Raw genomic sequence first — 17,793 nt, forward strand, 5'->3', positions numbered from 1 at the left:
CCAGAAAGATACCTAACTTAATGAAGATAAGAGCCGGCAGTTCAAAGTTACTCAATCTACCCATGTTGTTGATATACAATAAGATCATGAAAGGATGAATTTAAAATTACCAACATAAATCACACATGCCAAAGAATGGCAATGATCTGATTGATCTTCAAATAGCTATGACTCCTTCCGGCTGATATCTTTTCCAATCACCCAAAACTGGCCCTCAAAAGACAACTTGACAATGTTGTCAACATGCATCTGGGAATAAAGGCAGCTGTAAACATGTTGACAGGATTTTCCATAAAGCAGAGGGCTTGCAGAATGTTGGTCATGCTCCTCCAAAACATTGCTTCCCAGGTGTGATGAGGCTTGCAATTGTAATACGTATATGCATTTGTTCTTTCAGTCACATATATATTTCAGAAATATCTTACAGAGATGAAAAATATAGACAGACTATAGACATCACTTACTTTTTCCTACGAAATGTTCTGAAATTTGAAATTCATCTATGTACATTTGTACTATTGCTGAAAATTCCTGTCATGATCTGAGAATCTTTGCAAACTTCTGATACATTGAAGCTCCCCCCAGTAATTACGTGCACCTCTTCTGCACCAACTGTGCACCCTTCAGTTGTTCAGGTTAATGCTAGTGTATTTGTTGTATAATGTTGTACACAGTATCCCACCTGTATGAAGTCAGCCCATACAAAATGAAGTCTTGGCTGGACAAACCACTGGTTTTTCATGAGTACATTAATAGTAATAATACAATTAGGATACAATGACTATCTGATATCGATAGTTCCCTTTCATTACAGTTGTTTAAGACCATTTCTCACCAAAGGGATGAGTGTTTGCTCTAGGTATAACCCTTTTGTCATGGGAGAAAGTCATGGACATGTCAAAGAAGTCAAATAAGCAGGTTTTCTCCATTCATGCACAAAAATCGATGAGTCATCGTAACTCCTTGTGCCATGAGTGGGAGTGATGGACATGTTTTGGGGAGTCAATTCGCAGGTTTTCTGCTTCATGGCAAACACTGCTGTAATTTATTTTGAATATAAAATAACGACTTTGGATTGCAATTTGTAAAGTTTATTGTGAAAATTTGGACTTCATGTTTATGCTGTGCATTACAGAAATTCTTTGATTATAGGCAACTTTAGCATTCAAATTGTGAATTTTTGCTGCTATTTTCTGTAGAACAGTTGTTGAATGTCAGTCTATGAGTATGTCAAGATAAATCCCTTCACCAGTATCCTCATGACTCATGGTGATGATCTCAACATACTGGCAAGTGAATCAATGTACTGAGAAATGCTGTGTTTTTAAATCATGATAACAGTGTTACTTTCACCATCACTTTTTCATAACATCGCACTCTTGATCAAATATGGATTCTTTCATCAACATTATTTAGGGTGTATATTGAGCAGAGACAGAAAACAGCAGCATCACTAGGTGGATTTGAGGAATTTTAAGAGGGTTCTAGAAAAGCATCTATAGCTGAACTTCATTTATCATTGCTATTCACTTGGAATATTATTTTTGATAAGTTATCAAAATGAATGTTCACAAAACGTTTGTAAATTGGGAGTATCAGTAAGCAAGGGTAAGATCCATCACATTTTCTTTGAGAATTTGTTTGAGCTCATTTTGTAAGGTATAATGTAGGATATTACCATATTTGGAGTATCTCTATCTGCGACCCTATCCACAAGAGCAACCAAACTCAGGGCAAAATTTGTTCTGCCTACTAAATTCAGCAAATTAAAAAGCCTGAAATGTTCTGAAAATGATGCTAAGAGCAATGGAACCTTTCTGCTTAGACTCTTCCTTAATCGTGTTAATGTTATTGGATAATTGACCAATGGGGGACTTGAGAGAACTGGTTAAGTTTTATATGGGCACAAACAATATAACCAGGCATGTTCTGATTGTCATACAGCTTGAAGCAATCCTGTTTTATGTGATCAAATCAGAAAAACATGAGTAATCGCACAGAACTCACCTCTGGTCTTTCTGGTCATTTTTTAATTCCTCTGAAAAACAATATTGAAATATTTGAACATGGTCAAGAATTGTGTGTTTGACAATGTGTGTTAGTTACCTATTGTCATCAATTGCAATTAATAACCATTAATTCATCCTAGGCTTAGGCTTCAATGAACAGAATCAAAGGTTGCAATTGCCAATACAACATCGATTTGTAACAATATTTTGAGGATAACAGTGTAATGTGGTAGTTCAAATATACAGAGTATCAATACTGTAGGAATTTAAAATGGTGCTGTACCAGGGTAACAACACAACAAAATGGTTTGTGCGACGAAAACACCGACACACGGTTCGTTGCACACTGACAGGTGTTGACAAATGTCACCGACAAATAGTGAATACACTTATCTTGGGCTCTTCCGCTTTCGTGCAGCGTTTACATTCACTACCAGCTTGGTTTCACATCCTCCAAACATCCGAAGGCATGCACAGTGAAGAAATTGTGGCATGAAATAAGTCAACATCCATTAGTCGATGGACGACAGTGATATCTGTCATTGGCATTTGTCAAAATAATATGCACAAAAACTCACCAAGTGCCACCTCACAAGCTCGTTTCAGTTGAGAATGATGAGCCTTTCTAATTTCTTTGTCAGTTAGAATCTTCTCAAGTGCACGAGTCAAAAACATATTGTAAGCTTCCAAGTGCCGCCTTTATTACATCAAACGGCACACATGAGACTGTATCATTTTCTAATACCGGTCACACCTCTAAACAACTTTCACGTAGGACTAATCGTCATCCGCCATGCTGGAGATCACGTGACCACTGGGGAACGCTAAATTCTATCTTTTAAAACATTTTATACAGTTATATATTTTAAAACATTAATGAAATATGGAGTGACTAAAAACGTCCACACAATAATTTTATAGTGTAATTCGGATCGGGGATTTTGACCGAGACTGTTTTGTTGCTGCAGAACAATCGTATCAAAATGGACTCAAAAAATGCACAGAAAACTTGGGAACTCAGCAATAGCATTGAAAGTGTCAATAGCACGGATGATATTTACCGTTATGACAACAAACAACAGCAAGATATATTAACAGCGAAACCCTGGGAAAGGGAGTAAGTATAAGCTACAAAGTGATAGCGGAGAGAAAAACGAATAAGCAGTTTGGTTAACACTCTATGTTAGTTGTATGTCCAGTTTTCGGTCACCGGATGAGACAATGTCTAGAGAATATGCTGATTACATTTGACTGTCAAAGCATGAAAGAACATATGGTACTTACAACTGGAGAATATGATTTGAATTTACAGTGAGAAATGCACATATGGCCTTGGTTCCTTAGTTTTGGATACTCATCATGCTCATGAAGATACGTGTTACTAACAGTAACACTGTTAGGCATTGGTCTTCAAATGTTTGTCGTAAAAGCGACTAACGGTATCTGGTGGCCAGGTTGGCTGCCATGGTTGACACACGTCATCGTATCCTAAATGCATAGATCACTGAGTGTGCTGCTGATCACTGGATTGCCAGATTGGATTATCGGTAGTCCAGCATATAACTACTACTAGATGACTTCGCACTATACCAAGGTATGCTTGACATCTAGCCGGCGAGTGAATTTTCTTTGATGCACTGTGCGCTGTACAGAGATGTACAACAGTTTAATACAAAAATCCAGCCCATCGACTAGAACAGGTGCACGGATTGCTAAACCAAACACTCATTTTCAAAACAGCATACTTACATCCACTAACATCCATTCACTTTATTATGTATCAGTCCTGATACAGAACCACCCCCGTTTTTCACCACTTGATCGACATTTTGATTGGTTAACCAAAAAGTGGAATCGCACTAAAACAGTTAGTGATAAACTGACTGTGGTTGCGGGGAAACAAGCTTAAGGCATTTTTTCATCTTTTGTAGACATTTCTGGATCCCGTATATCATTGCACCATTCACTGAACTCTTAAAATTACATTGATTACTCTAAAACAGAATGAATCACTGTAAGTAATTATAATTCTACACCATTATCATAATGTCAGTGTGCATGTAGTATACATAATGGATCTAATGAGATGACAGTTTTCACTTTCATGCACGTTGTAAAGTTGACATATTTCCAAATTAGGATTTCTTCATCGATTCATTCAATGTTTCATTTCCTCTACATTCTACATTTCTACACCATACAAGTTACATGACGCCGAAAGAAGACATATTCAACAAATCGGTGAATGTATTTCCAAGATAAGAAAAACTGCATGACACAAGCTCTTGGGATTGTATTTCGTCAAGAATAATTTGATAGTGTTTCATATGCGGGCACATTCACTACGTTCACATCCATACATATGGCTCTATAAACATAACATCAAGTACCGAGAATTATTTGAGCACTAATTACGCATAACATTCTTAGATTCATAACCATACATATAACTATATAAACATAATAACTAATTATACGCATCACTGTTTGATGGAGGAATGGTCGTATATTTACACTTAACTTGGGGCTAGCTTATCGCTAGAGGGGAGGGACATTATAGACATTAGGACAGGACGTTCACCAAATATTTAATAAAGTCAACTGAAATAATACGGCTCTTCCCTGTACAAGTGAGAGGAGTCTTCCTAAAATGTCGCATATTAGAAACCTTGTCAGTTTTCGAATAACTTTCCGAGAATATGTGTCAAACATGTGCAAATGGCACCAAATAGATCACCAATAACACTCGTGTGTACCGTCACCAAAAACACGCATGTTTACCTTACGTATTAGAAGTGGATGAGTGAGTGATAGAGTTCGGTTTTACTCCCCGGTGTTCAGTGATATTCCAGGACTACTGAGACGGGCAGCACCAGAAAGGGACTTCACAAATTGGAATTCAAACCCTGATTTACACCACCGACTTAATCCCTAGGCTTCAAACATTATATGAACTTCAGTCTCTATAAAGGTACATGTAGTAGCATCAGACATGTGACACCATGATAATGTCATGTCTGAAAAAAAAAAATCCCATTTGGATAATAAGAACACTATGCACACCTATCCAACACCAAAAATATCTAGAAATGACATTGTAGGTCTCATGACATCTCGGAATCTGAAATGTACTGTCCACAAACAATGATATACATGTACACTACAAACAGTTCGTTTCCCCTCCCGCCTACTGCAGAGCGTCGTAGTCTGTTTTCATGGATTCCGTTTTTTAAGCAACCTCTCATTTACATATCCACAATGGCCGGCAGTAAAGGGGGTCTTGATTTTGCCTTAAACCGTTCTGCTCAAATTTCTTGCGGAAAGGTGCGTCAAAGAAAATGCACTCGCTGTATAAACTCAATGTAGGCCTTGGCTGGAATAGGAGTTATTCATGTGAACTAGATTATTGGTAACTCCTGCCTGAAATGTATTCCAATTATTGTGATTATTTTGAAGGGTTTGGGTTTAGGTTTAAGATTTAGTATCATGTTACGTTTATGGGTAGATTTAGGGTTTGGGCTGTTTAACGATTTCATTATTTTCTTATTTGTGGAATTTGCCGACAAACATTACCTATACAAACATTTATGGTATATAAAGCTCAAGATAGTAAAAAGATATCATTCAGCATCAACCATGGCTCTCTGCGTTGTATGTGTGAAAGAAGTTTGTCCCAGACAACAGGCTATCCAGTGTGACAGCTGCGATCAGTGGCAGCATCGTCTTTGCGACATCAATATTAACATCGTAACATATCGGGAGATGACCAAAGGGCACATACAGATGGACTTTATGCGCAAGCAGTGCGGGAGAAACAGGATAATATTAGTTCCTTCTTCAATCACACTTTTCATGCCCTCAGCTGTTCCAAGTTTCATATTGCTGAAAGAGAGCATAGCTTTGCATCACTGAAAATAAAGCAAAAAAAATCTTTGCAGTACATAAGCTTTGTGACTTATCAAAAATTAATATGCTTGCAAAATAATATTATTCAATTATTTATACACGTCTACGAAATCACTGTCTACGAAACAGTCTGCGTTACAAAATCACTGCATCTAGGAACTGGTTCAGTCTATGACAACAGTGTCTCCCTCTTTCATGCCTGTCAGTGGCAAGGTTTCAGACATCATGGAGCAGCATATCTGATTTTGTCCCTGGCGTTTGTATTTTATAGCTGTTAAGAATCGAGGAGGTGTGACTGCAGACAAGTAAAGTTGTGCTGTAATAGTGTACTAATATTGCAGTTGATATTTTTTACATCTTGGTGTTTCTGAGTTCCATGGCTTTGACACAAAAGGGTGAAATGTTTTGATCTTGATGCAGAGAGGTAGTAGCAGAACATTCAAAACAGGAAACAAGCTGAATCTAAAGCAAATTTTCTTTTCAATGCTAGTGTGGATTTGTGAATTGTCAATGTTTGAAGGGAAACATAGTGAAAACTGGTTGCTTTTGTTTCATTTAGTAATCCTCAAACACTGACTGCCTTTGTAATTTTGTTTAGTCATATCAACATTATTTACCTGATTTCATCATCATGACCCAAGTTTGATATCCCACATGGGTGCAATGAGCCAAGAACGTTTCTGGTGTTCCCCAGTGTGACCTTTCTGAAATATTGGTAAAAACAGTTTAAGATCATGCTCACTCATTCAGCGTTATTGATATTTACACTTTGGGTCATATACGAGGGGATAACAAAATTCTAATAATTGCCATGAATTTATTCAGAAATTATGTTGAAAATTATAATGTAACATCATTGATCCTTATCTAGTTAATGGACCAGAAACTACTTACTTCACTTTATTCAGTTTTCTGGTAGTTGATCTTAAACACGAGTAATTCCATGCTTGCAAAAGATGGAGTCATGCAGTGTTAACAAGGTTTAGCAGTTGAAGGGTTGCACTGCCCGACAGAATCAAAAGGAGATGAAATCTGTTTATGGTGAATATAACCCATCTTATGATACTGTTGTGAATCAGTTTGCAAACCGACCATTTGTTCCTGACAGATGAGTCAAGATGTGGACTTCATTTTGACAATAATAGTGAGATCACTATGAGATTAGGGGGTCTGCTCAAGGTCAAGTAGTGTTAGGAGAAATGTGTCACTCTGGATGGTGACTAAGTAGAGAAGTCTTAAGGACAAGAAATCAAAATCAAGTTTCTACCCTGAAAACATCTTGGTGTAATTAGAACACTTTGATATCCCCATCACATTTGGTGGATGGGGCAGTGAAATTAAGGAGGATCACAGAAAAATGATGCATCAAAAAGGGGGAAAACTTGCTGAGGTCTGCCAAAACTGAGACAATAGCATCATATAGACAAGCAGTAGAAGTAGACATGAAGTTGGTGCACATTGAAAAAATGAGTATTCTATTTTCAGTCCCCACTATTTCAAGCACATCAAGATATCTGCTCTGGCTCTGCTGAAGATGGTGATGCATGCAAGGTCAGGGGGAAATCTGGAAGTGATGGGTCTGCTTCTTGGAAAAACTGACGGCAACACAATGATTGTGATGGATGGTGTAGCTCTCCCAGTGGAAGGAACTGAGACTAGAGTGAACGCTCAGGCTCAGGCATATGAATACATGGCCGCTTACACCGAAGCTGCCAAACAGGTAAATAACTGCTCCAATGCTTGGCTGCCTCCCTTTAGGTAAATTTCAGTATATCACTAAAACCTGTTTCAAATCAAGATTGTGACAGACTTTTTGTCTTGGAAAGTGTGAAACATTTATGTTGTATTCATAAAATTTAGACCAGACTTGGATGACATTCATTGACAAAAATTGGATTTTGGAATGCAAAGGAAATGTTTCATGGCTTTTTGATAAAGGTTCAGGAAACTGGTGATCCATAATTTGTTTATTTTTGTTTTCCTAATGAGTGATGACTGAAAATACTTATTTAAAGTCCAATTCCATGTCTGCAGTGTATGAAATAGCGTCAGCCCAGCGGCCCGCAGCTTGCTAGTTACATGGCGGCTTACAACTTTTTTTCAAGCCAGCCCTGTGCACCAATACATTTTCCAATGACTACAGGAAATATTTCGAAAATAGTTTACAATTGTGGTAGCTAGATGATGTCTATACAGTTCATGATCAATCAAACTGTAACTTCCACAGAGCAATCTACCCACTTAGTAATTCACTGATTGGTAAGATACATTATTGTGGCTGAAGTCAGTTTCAATGGGTATGTTGTGTATTTATGGTGCCATTGAATAACTGAGTGTGTTTTTTTGAGTCATCTACCATTGTGTCCTTGTGCTTTCCTCCCAGGTTGCCAGACTTGAGAATGCTATAGGCTGGTACCACAGTCACCCTGGTTATGGATGCTGGTTGTCTGGTATTGATGTCAGCACTCAGATGTTGAACCAGCAATTTCAGGAACCATTTGTAGCTATTGTGGTCAGTATTCAGATTACACCGTTAGTGTTACTTCAAAACAACCTTTTTCATGAATGACACAAGCTGTAATTGATGGGAACAAAGATCAAGATAGCATCAACTGGATTATGTTGTTCTAAGGTGACCGTACCATTACACTAGAAAAACACTTAAAAAACTGTCACAAAACATCACATGAAATGATTGTCAACCCTTTAGGAATGTAAACCATAACATTCTGACATAATAAAACAGATTCTGTTTTTTTTGATAATGTAACAAAGTATATCAATTGGATATATAATGAGTTCATCATAAAATACTTTACTTTTGACAGTGACATGTAATAGGATGTTTTTGGAAAATAGTTTTAGGATAATAAGGTCAGACAATTTTTTACTTGATTTATGGATCTTTGTCCTCAGAAAACCTAAAGGCAAGAGCGGGGGTGGGGGGAATAAAAATAAAATCACTAATCAAAGTAATATTCCTTCAAAATACTCAAAGTATTTTAGATTTGGCAATTTATGAAGTTTATGTGGGGCAAAAAAACAACTTAAAAAGACTTTCTTTTGAGCTTACATGTTTGGCCAATAAAAAGATTAGGATTTAGTTTTTAGTGGGGAAAATTCACTTTTATTTTTTTTTCTTATTCTTGAAAAAATACAGCAGGCAGATCCATAAAACAAGAAATAAAATTGGTCTGGCCTAAATGGTATATTTAACCATGCTGACATGTATTCAGACTTGTGAAAGTCACGGGGTAGAATAGGCCTTCATCAACTCTTGCTTGCCATAAAAGGCAACTAACGGGATCTGGTGGTCAGGCTAGCTGACTTGGTTGACATATATCATCGGTTCCCAATTGCGCAGATCGATGCTCATGTTGTTGATCACTGGGTTGTCTGGTCCAGACTCAATTATTTACAGACCTCCGCCATATAGCTGGAATATTACCGAGTGTGGTGCAAAACTAAACTCACTCACCCACATGTATTGCGAAATACCCCATCCATTATTACCATGACTACTTGTTTGAATTTGTAATGGTTGTGTTTGCTTGGTGACTTGATATTGATTCCAGTAGTAGCGCCATGTTCCTGTTGTTTTGTAGATTGACCCTGTGAGAACTATATCTGCTGGTAAAGTCAACATAGGAGCATTCAGAACATACCCCAAGGTGAGTGGAGTTCATGTTCTACTTCATCTAATGTATGAATGTATTGTTCACTGACCAGTTAGTCTGAAATATGTTCTCTTGCATGTTCACACAGATTCTTGAAAGGAAACATTAGCACAAAAATTTCAATGAAACCAAGTATAACTGTCATCTTTACCTGTACAAATCACATGCCATCATATCACAAGTATTTCTGATCTGAGAGTTATCTCCCTTACATCAATAGAATATCCTACAGATCTGAATGAAGTAATGATTGAACTGATTGAGTGGTTCACTGTTACGCAGAAGGAAGGATGAACTTCTGCCATTTTAAAGAACTTGGATAATGTCTTCTAAATGGCAGCTTGCGCAAGTTATTATCACAATTGTCTTTCCAGTAACCTGTATGACAAATTGATCTATTGTTATTAATTTCGATGTTTATACATTGGAGTTCAAATGATGATTGATGATACTAAGATGAGCTTGTATTGTTAGCTTTAACTGTCATAAGCCTCAGATGCTGTTTTTTATCCATGTCCAACATCAACGGTGAATTAGCCCATTATGATGTATTAAGTCAAGTTTATGTTTACATAATTGACAAATATATTTTACTTACCTTAAGCTTTTCAAGGTGAAGTGATAACCATGTGAAGCTACACAACTAGTAAGGCAAGTGAGGCATTCCCCCATCCCAGCTTGTGAGCTGTCTTCAAAATACACAGAGATATTTTAATGAAATGATAATAGTCAGGTTGGGGTATTCTGAATTGGAATTTGTAAAATCTGATGATCGGAGTAACTTTCCCATGATCGGATTGTTCTGTTTTAGCATCACAATACACTGAATTCCTTTCTTCAGGGTTACAAACCTCCAGATGAGACCCCGTCCGAGTACCAGACTATCCCACTCAACAAGATTGAAGACTTTGGTGTGCATTGTAAACAGTAAGTGCTCATTAGTTACTTTACTCATGAAGAACAGTAATAACTTAAGAATGGAAGTTGGTCTTTCACTAATTTGGCTAACCAGAGGCATTCACTAAACTGCTCTCGACTAAGAGAGGTAATTCCAAGTCAATGCATTTCGGATTATCTCCCTTGACTATAATTTGCCAGAATGAAGCTGTCATATTGACTTAGCCTGATCAACTGTGCACATTCAAATCTCTTGGTGTCTATTTTGTTTTCTATTACATCTTCTGTTTTGTTTTTCTAGTCGATTGACTCAACATAGCATCACATGATTCCAGTTATTGTCAAGTAATTAAAATTCCTGTTTCAGCTACTATTCGCTGGAGATATCCTACTTCAAATCAGCTTTAGATCGACGTCTGTTGGAGTCACTATGGAATAAGTACTGGGTCAACACACTCAGCTCATCCAGTCTTCTTACTGTAAGTAAATGGGGATTGGTTGACCAAAATAAGCGAGAAGTCTGATTTTACAGTTGTGTTTTATCCATTTGTATCAGTCACATATTGCTGGACATTTACGTACACAGTCAGTGATGAAATCATGAGTTTACATGCTGAAATATCTTCAGGGGGATCTCTCTGGTTGAGTATAATGTGAATACATGGGATTTTCATCAGTGTATATCACAAAACAAAATTTTTTTTAGACCTCTCTTGGAAATTTGCAGAATCAATTAGGATGGGTATCATGTCTGATATATGATATTTGCTGCCTGACACTGAATTCAGCAATATCCACCTATGATGATGACTAGCGATAACTGATTCTGAACCTGATGATCCAGTGATCATTAGCAACAGTCAATTCCAGCAGGTATGGTGACTTTGACCATTGGTTTCATGTGTTGCCTCTTACAATAAGTGACGCGGTGGGTAATGATTAATGTGTTTGCTCGCTATGCTGAAGACCCAGGTTTGGTACAATGTGTGAAGCCCATTTCTGGTGATATTGCTGGAATTTTGCTAAAACTGGCGTAAAACTGAACTCACTCACTCACTCTTAAAACACACATAGGTTTGCAGATCACCCAGACACCTAACACAGGACAGATACAGTCAAGATGGGTAGCTTTCATGTCTGATTATTCAAATGAAGCAAACTTTCACAAGAGGGATGAACATTATACTAGAAAATTTCACAATTAGTTAAGTAATTGCTCTTCTCAGTGTTTTTGTTTTTATATCATGTTTGATTTGTCCTTGTGTTGCCAATCTTCTTAAACTGAAATGGAAATGATGCTTCTTGTATTATGTAAAAACGTGTTCCCTTGTCTTCAGAATGCTGACTACATGACTGGTCAGATATACGACCTGTCAGACAAGCTGGAGCAGTCAGAGGCCCAGCTGGGGAGAGGGGGTTTCATGCTGGGGATGGACACACATGAGAAGAAGTCGGAGGACAAGCTACTCAAGGCTACCAAAGACGGGTGAGTCATCTTGAAGAAACTACAGGGAGCAGCATAAGACCATAGTATATTTAAGTTTGATTTTTATTTTGATTCCCAAGTGCCTCACTATGTCTCATGTGTTGTCCCCAAATACCTTTTTTGTCATAGGTGTTGACCTTCGTCTATGATTGAATTACTTTACAACTGGTAATGTTGGTTCTGTTATGTCAGCTCATGGCATCTTATCCAGAAATCCTGCATCATATTCTTGGGAATGCTTAATCTGTTAGCGTTTAAAATTACTAATTACTAATGTAAAAAATTAAGGTTTCAGATACAGTGTGAACGAAACTGAAGGATGATTTGTTTCAGACACCAATGATTAAGGATTTTGTTAAAGGGAGCTAACTGTTTACTGTCAGACATTGTACCATCTAGGAAAATGAGTTTGAACAGTTTGATTGAGAACAGTACAGTCCAGTTAAATGGAGTATGAATACGAGACACATTGAAAGGCTAACAATCTCGTTTTATCATTTATACAACATTTCAGAGCAAGTTCGTTTGCCTTCATCGGGTGAAGGAGCACCCATTCACCTGATAAAAGCAGAAGAACTAGCTCTCAAACGTTGTAAAGAGAATAAAAAGAAGTTGTTATCCATAAAATGTGTCATTTATGTTCGTCCAGCTTCCAACTTCGTCCTTACAGAAATACACATTTTATTACTATTATTTTTGTTACTGTTTCAGGTGCAAGACAACCATTGAGGCTATTCATGGCCTCATGTCGCAGGTTATTAAAGACCGACTGTTCAACCAGGTCCATTTACCCTCACCTCAGTGAAATAACTGAGTCTTCACTGCAGATGTATATAAATTGATTGGGTCTCCTTGTATTGTACTGCCCCATGATTTTGTTTGCAGATTACCAAAATATATGAACATGAACTTATTGCAAACTAAAGAGATGGAGCAACGTTTGAAGACAATACATGCAGATGGAGAGAAATGGGGACGGGGACGGGGAGGGTGTGTCACAGTTTTGTTTGATGCTTCAGTTTTCTTAGACATTATGACATGTTTAGAAGATACAAAAAACGTAGTCTCATCTTTTGGTATACTTCTGTATGTACCCTTATTTACTTCATTGGTAAATATGATGAAGCTAAGAGTTTCTTGCTTATATCACTAGGTAAATGAAAAGCATTATCCCAATATATGTATTTTGTATTTCAGTAGCAATCAGAACCTTCAATGCTCATGTTATTACAGGTGTCAAGATTTACATATGAAATGTTTTCTTGAGTACTGGATATAAAATGTTTAGATTAACATAACATGATCTGATCATGCACACACGTATGTTTATTCTTACCCAAACAGCGGGTGGGGTAGGCAGATGGTTAAGTATTCGCTTGACACACCAAAGACCCATGTTCGATTGCACGCATGCGTACATTATGTGAAGCCCATTTCTGGTGTGCCTCGCTGTGATGTTGCTGGAATATTGCTTAGAGCAGCATAACACTAAACTCACTCACTCATTCTCAAACACATTCAAGTCAGATGGAATACAAGTGATTTGTACCATCATCATACCAGGTGGAGTTTGCCAGGGAATGGTTTATATGAGGGAAGACAGTTTGCAAGTTCTTACCGACTTCCTTACACCATTGAGCTTGTATCTTATAGGTTTGAGATATCCACCCTGACATCTCATCCTGTATAGACTGACCCCAGGAACCTATCAGTTTTGTGCTACAGTTCTCAATTTTCTTATCTCCTATTATAGTACATTTGGCTCAAAAGTGGAAAGATGAATGGTAATCTAAAACCTGCCAGGTGTGCGAGAAAGATTGAAGACGTTGCAGCACAGGTTAATGAATCAATACATTTGCCTTTAGTACATCTCTTGGCACTCCTCCCCTGTAAGAAATAGTGAACTGTGTCAATATTTTAATGATTACATTTTTAGGACATTACTTCTGCAAAAAAAATGACAGAGATGGACTGATGTTTTCATATGATCAGGGTTTCATTGATTGTTGAATATATATGTTTATTAGCTTTTGAGTTAGAATGCAATTCATTGGTCCATTTTAAGCCAAACAGACTGTAACCCAGGGTTTTAGTTACTGCTGTTCTGTTCTGTCAGGGGTTTCAGTTCTTGTTTGTCTTCTATGAGAAAGTAAGGAAAAATGAAAACATTCTGATGAACTTACGTGAGTGGCAGTAAGTATTTAAATGTTGCTTAAGATACATTTCTGAACTTGCATCATTTTTTGAGTGTCACTATAAGATCTTGTGATTATTAAAAGACAGTTGTGATTTTAGCAAATATCACTTGTCAGAATATTGAAAAAGATCACAGTCTTATTTTAATGCAAGAAGTTCCTTACATATTATATCTCATCCCTTGAAAACAGTCTCTTTTATTGTGAAAATGTGCTATTGTTCCAACTTCCTAATTTAAAGTGAACTTGTACAGAAAGTGCTGTCACATGTTGACAATAAATACTTAAACTATGAGATTTTTGTATATCTTGTTCGTGTGTTAAAAATGTTGTGATTGGTACTTGTGTACTTGGACGTCAGTGGGGTTGATTCTGGCACCCAGTCAAGGGTAGCTAACTCATGTCTCCACTTCAGTAACACATATGTTGCTGACATGTAGTAAGAGACTGTTCATAATTTATGGCTTAGGGGTGATGACGATTTTTATCGATAAGCATGTACTATGTGATTGTTCCCCCATTTTCTCCTATGTTTTATGAAGAAAGTGATCAAATTACACTCCCTTCTTATAATTCTCAAGCAGAAATTGTACTATTTCTTGTAATATATGCATTTGTACAAAACTGCTGACACTTGCCTAAACCTCTAGTTCTTGTGTAAAAATTTGATGACCTTTCCCTCACTCCAGTCTAGAACAAATTCGATGGAACAGACACACATGCACTTTTTCAAATAAACTATGTCATGATCAACTTAAATATTATTCAAGGATATGCATGCTCGTTCTCTCGGTGACCTTGTCCCTCTATTTGGTAAAAGGTGGCTGACCATATCTCGCATTGGTGTCAACTGCTGCATACATCTCATATAGTCACATCACCATGCAATACTCTCTTTCTCTCTCTCTCTCACAATCATCATAACTGCTAAGGATAGATGACTATATATTGATGAACATAATTCTTTATTGCTATGAGAGTGACGTTTAGGTGATGATCACTTGCTTGATAATGGTGTTAGAACCTACACCTTAACGTCGCTCTCACAGCAATAAAGAATTTGTTCATCCATATATTGTCATCCTTCCTTACTGCTCCAACTTCTTCATGACTTGCTAGCCATTAATCGTAAGTAAATTTTCATTCCTAATGACTGACAAGGTATAGCTTGAAAACATCACATACTGAACTACACTGTTGGTGATGAAATAAACATTTATTTCAAGCTGCTGCATCACACGGTAAGAAACCTTGTGTGGCAAACTGAATAGAACTTCTGAAAAATATTTCTGTAAACATCTATCACAAATATAATGAAAATATTTCAAAACAGTGCTGGTACAGAACAATATATTAGAATCTACAATACATCTGTCAAAATGGGTTTTAAAGCTTTGTAATAACTTAGCTGACAAAGTGTTCTTGAGACATATCATGGAATATTATACCTAGAGTATACATTAAAAAAGCAATTTTATTACAACTATAAAAGCATGAAACATTATATGATGAAATACATTTGAAATACACTGCTCAAATTAAGTTAAAGACCCTCTGGAACTAATGTTGTTTGATCACTGAATTTGTAATACACATGCTTCCATTTAACACATTGGCTTAATGTTACACAAAAAACAAGTATTTTCCCATTCACTTCAATAGTAAAGTTATATATATATATATAACTAAGGTATCAACAGCTATTACAGGTACATGCCTGTGTGCATAGTCTGGTATTAAAGAAGCAATAACAATATATAATATGACCACCTCAACAAGCTCTTTTTCCCAGTTTTGCGCAAAATGTCTACCGCTTGAAACTACCAGTGGCTACATTCAGTATAAACCATCATGGAAAAAAACAGTGCCAAATATTGATAAATATGGTCAGTTTTAATGATTGGAAGGACATACATTTAAAAAGCACAAAACTCTGACACAAAGTCTTCCAATCACAGCTGTCATATGATTGAATCTGCAGTGAAGGCTCCCTATGAAAAGTGCTTCTTAAATTACGGATTCTGATTTGGTTTAGTTGAAGTCATAAGCTTGCCAGGTTAGAACTGGTCTTGCAACTAATGCGAGAAGAGGCCACCAATCAATGGGACTGGGTTGACTTGCTTTGAATATGTCATTACATCCTAACTGCATATATCAAAACACAAAATCTTAATAACAGGATTGTCTGGTCAAATTACACGATGCCATTTAGAAAGTGGTCAAATGCAACATATGTCATATTTGGGATTTCACTTTCTTAGTAAAGTACAAATTCTAGTACTTTTTTCGGTTGAGTCCCATCCGGGATTCGAACCCACCACTTTGTGTGCTGGCGATTAGGTGCCTGACTCTGAGGGTGCGGGTTCGAATCCCGGATGGGACTCAACCGAAAAAAGTACTAGAATTTGTACTTTACTAAGAAAGTGAAATCCCAAATATGACATATGTTGTCTGGTCAAATGCTAGTATTCACAAACTGCCATCAAAGACCAGGAATATTGCGGAGTGCAGTGTTACATAACAAACAAACTTGCATTGCATTAAGTAGGTCTGTAAACTGTCAAACCGTTACAGATACACATTTAGACAATAGAAATATGTCATAGCTGAGGCTAACAGTGAATGAAGTAAAGGTTCTGTCATTCTGAGAGGACATTTTGAAGCTCTTATGTTGATGTTAAAGTGACCAGTGATTGACTAAGTGAGAATGTTAGAATGTTATTGTCTGTGTAATTCTGATCCTACCAATAGTGGGTAAGTTGGGTAAAAGGACAAACAAACTCAAATTCATGCCGAATTGTTGTGTTGCCGTCAACTGCTCCTTGGGGGTCAGGTGATGGTGTCACTATGCACAGGAGGGGAGGGGAGGAAAGGGAATGTTCACAACTTTAGAAAAAATCACATGCACAGGTAAGGCACTGACAATCCCATAGACATTCCTGGTAAAATTTGGGATTCCAATCCAGATGGAGACACGTCACACATATAGGTATTCTTGCCTATAATTTAATACAATGTCTAAATTCTTATATCAATACATTTATGTCTATAAATAAAATATTAACAGCACCTTTTATAATCATCACATTAATTTGATAATTTCAATAATATTCGATGCAAAATATGCAGTCAGTATATATAATTATATAACATCCCTACATTTGTATTCATGACTTTCATATATTCATGAGCTTTTGCTGTAAAAGGGGTTGCTCAAAAATACATTTCACTGAATTCTTTACGATGGAAGACAATAAGTCATGTTACTGGTATGCTCTAAGAACTGTCATCAAATGTCATCACTCAACAAAGACGTTTTGAGCAGAAAACGTTAAACAGAATGTAAATATGCTAAATATAGAACAAAACAATTCTTAATACCTTCTCTCTACACAGAATAGGCTCAAGTCATCAGATAAGAAAAGGTAAGAGATTAAAATGTTACTGCAGTATTTTCAGCATGATAGAAGATTTCCACTAGGATTCTTTCAGTTCAAATATATAACTTTGTAAACAAACTTGTTGAAACTAATCATTATCATCCTGGCATGGCAGCATGATCGAGAGTTCCCTGTGCTCCAGCCCATAATGAAAAACATCCTTTGCCATGTGACATTTATGGA

General features: G+C 36.9%; 2 protein-coding genes across 4 annotated transcripts in view; one reads left to right on the forward strand and one right to left on the reverse strand.

Moving 5' to 3' along the window:
• LOC137290495 (brefeldin A-inhibited guanine nucleotide-exchange protein 1-like) overlaps positions 1-2,821 on the reverse strand; it is a 53,456-nt gene extending 50,635 nt beyond the window's left edge. For all 3 annotated transcript variants that reach the window (XM_067821474.1, XM_067821473.1, XM_067821475.1), the window contains exons 1-2: positions 2,588-2,821; positions 2,008-2,038 (exon numbers count right to left, since the gene is read on the reverse strand). In XM_067821474.1, coding sequence (XP_067677575.1) covers positions 2,008-2,038; positions 2,588-2,684 — 128 coding nt within the window. In that variant the 5' untranslated portion in view covers positions 2,685-2,821. The remainder of the gene's footprint in view (positions 1-2,007; positions 2,039-2,587) is intronic.
• A 148-nt stretch (positions 2,822-2,969) lies between these two features.
• LOC137290528 (COP9 signalosome complex subunit 5-like) lies at positions 2,970-14,465 on the forward strand. Its single transcript, XM_067821543.1, has 8 exons — positions 2,970-3,126; positions 7,401-7,635; positions 8,299-8,427; positions 9,521-9,586; positions 10,434-10,519; positions 10,857-10,968; positions 11,827-11,975; positions 12,687-14,465. Exons 1-8 carry the CDS (start codon positions 2,993-2,995, stop codon positions 12,778-12,780), a joined length of 1,005 nt encoding a protein of 334 aa, XP_067677644.1. The 5' UTR covers positions 2,970-2,992; the 3' UTR covers positions 12,781-14,465.
• Positions 14,466-17,793: the final 3,328 nt, after the last annotated feature.

Source organism: Haliotis asinina, chromosome 7 (assembly GCF_037392515.1).
Source record: "Haliotis asinina isolate JCU_RB_2024 chromosome 7, JCU_Hal_asi_v2, whole genome shotgun sequence".
NCBI classification, from domain to species: Eukaryota; Metazoa; Mollusca; class Gastropoda; order Lepetellida; family Haliotidae; genus Haliotis; species Haliotis asinina.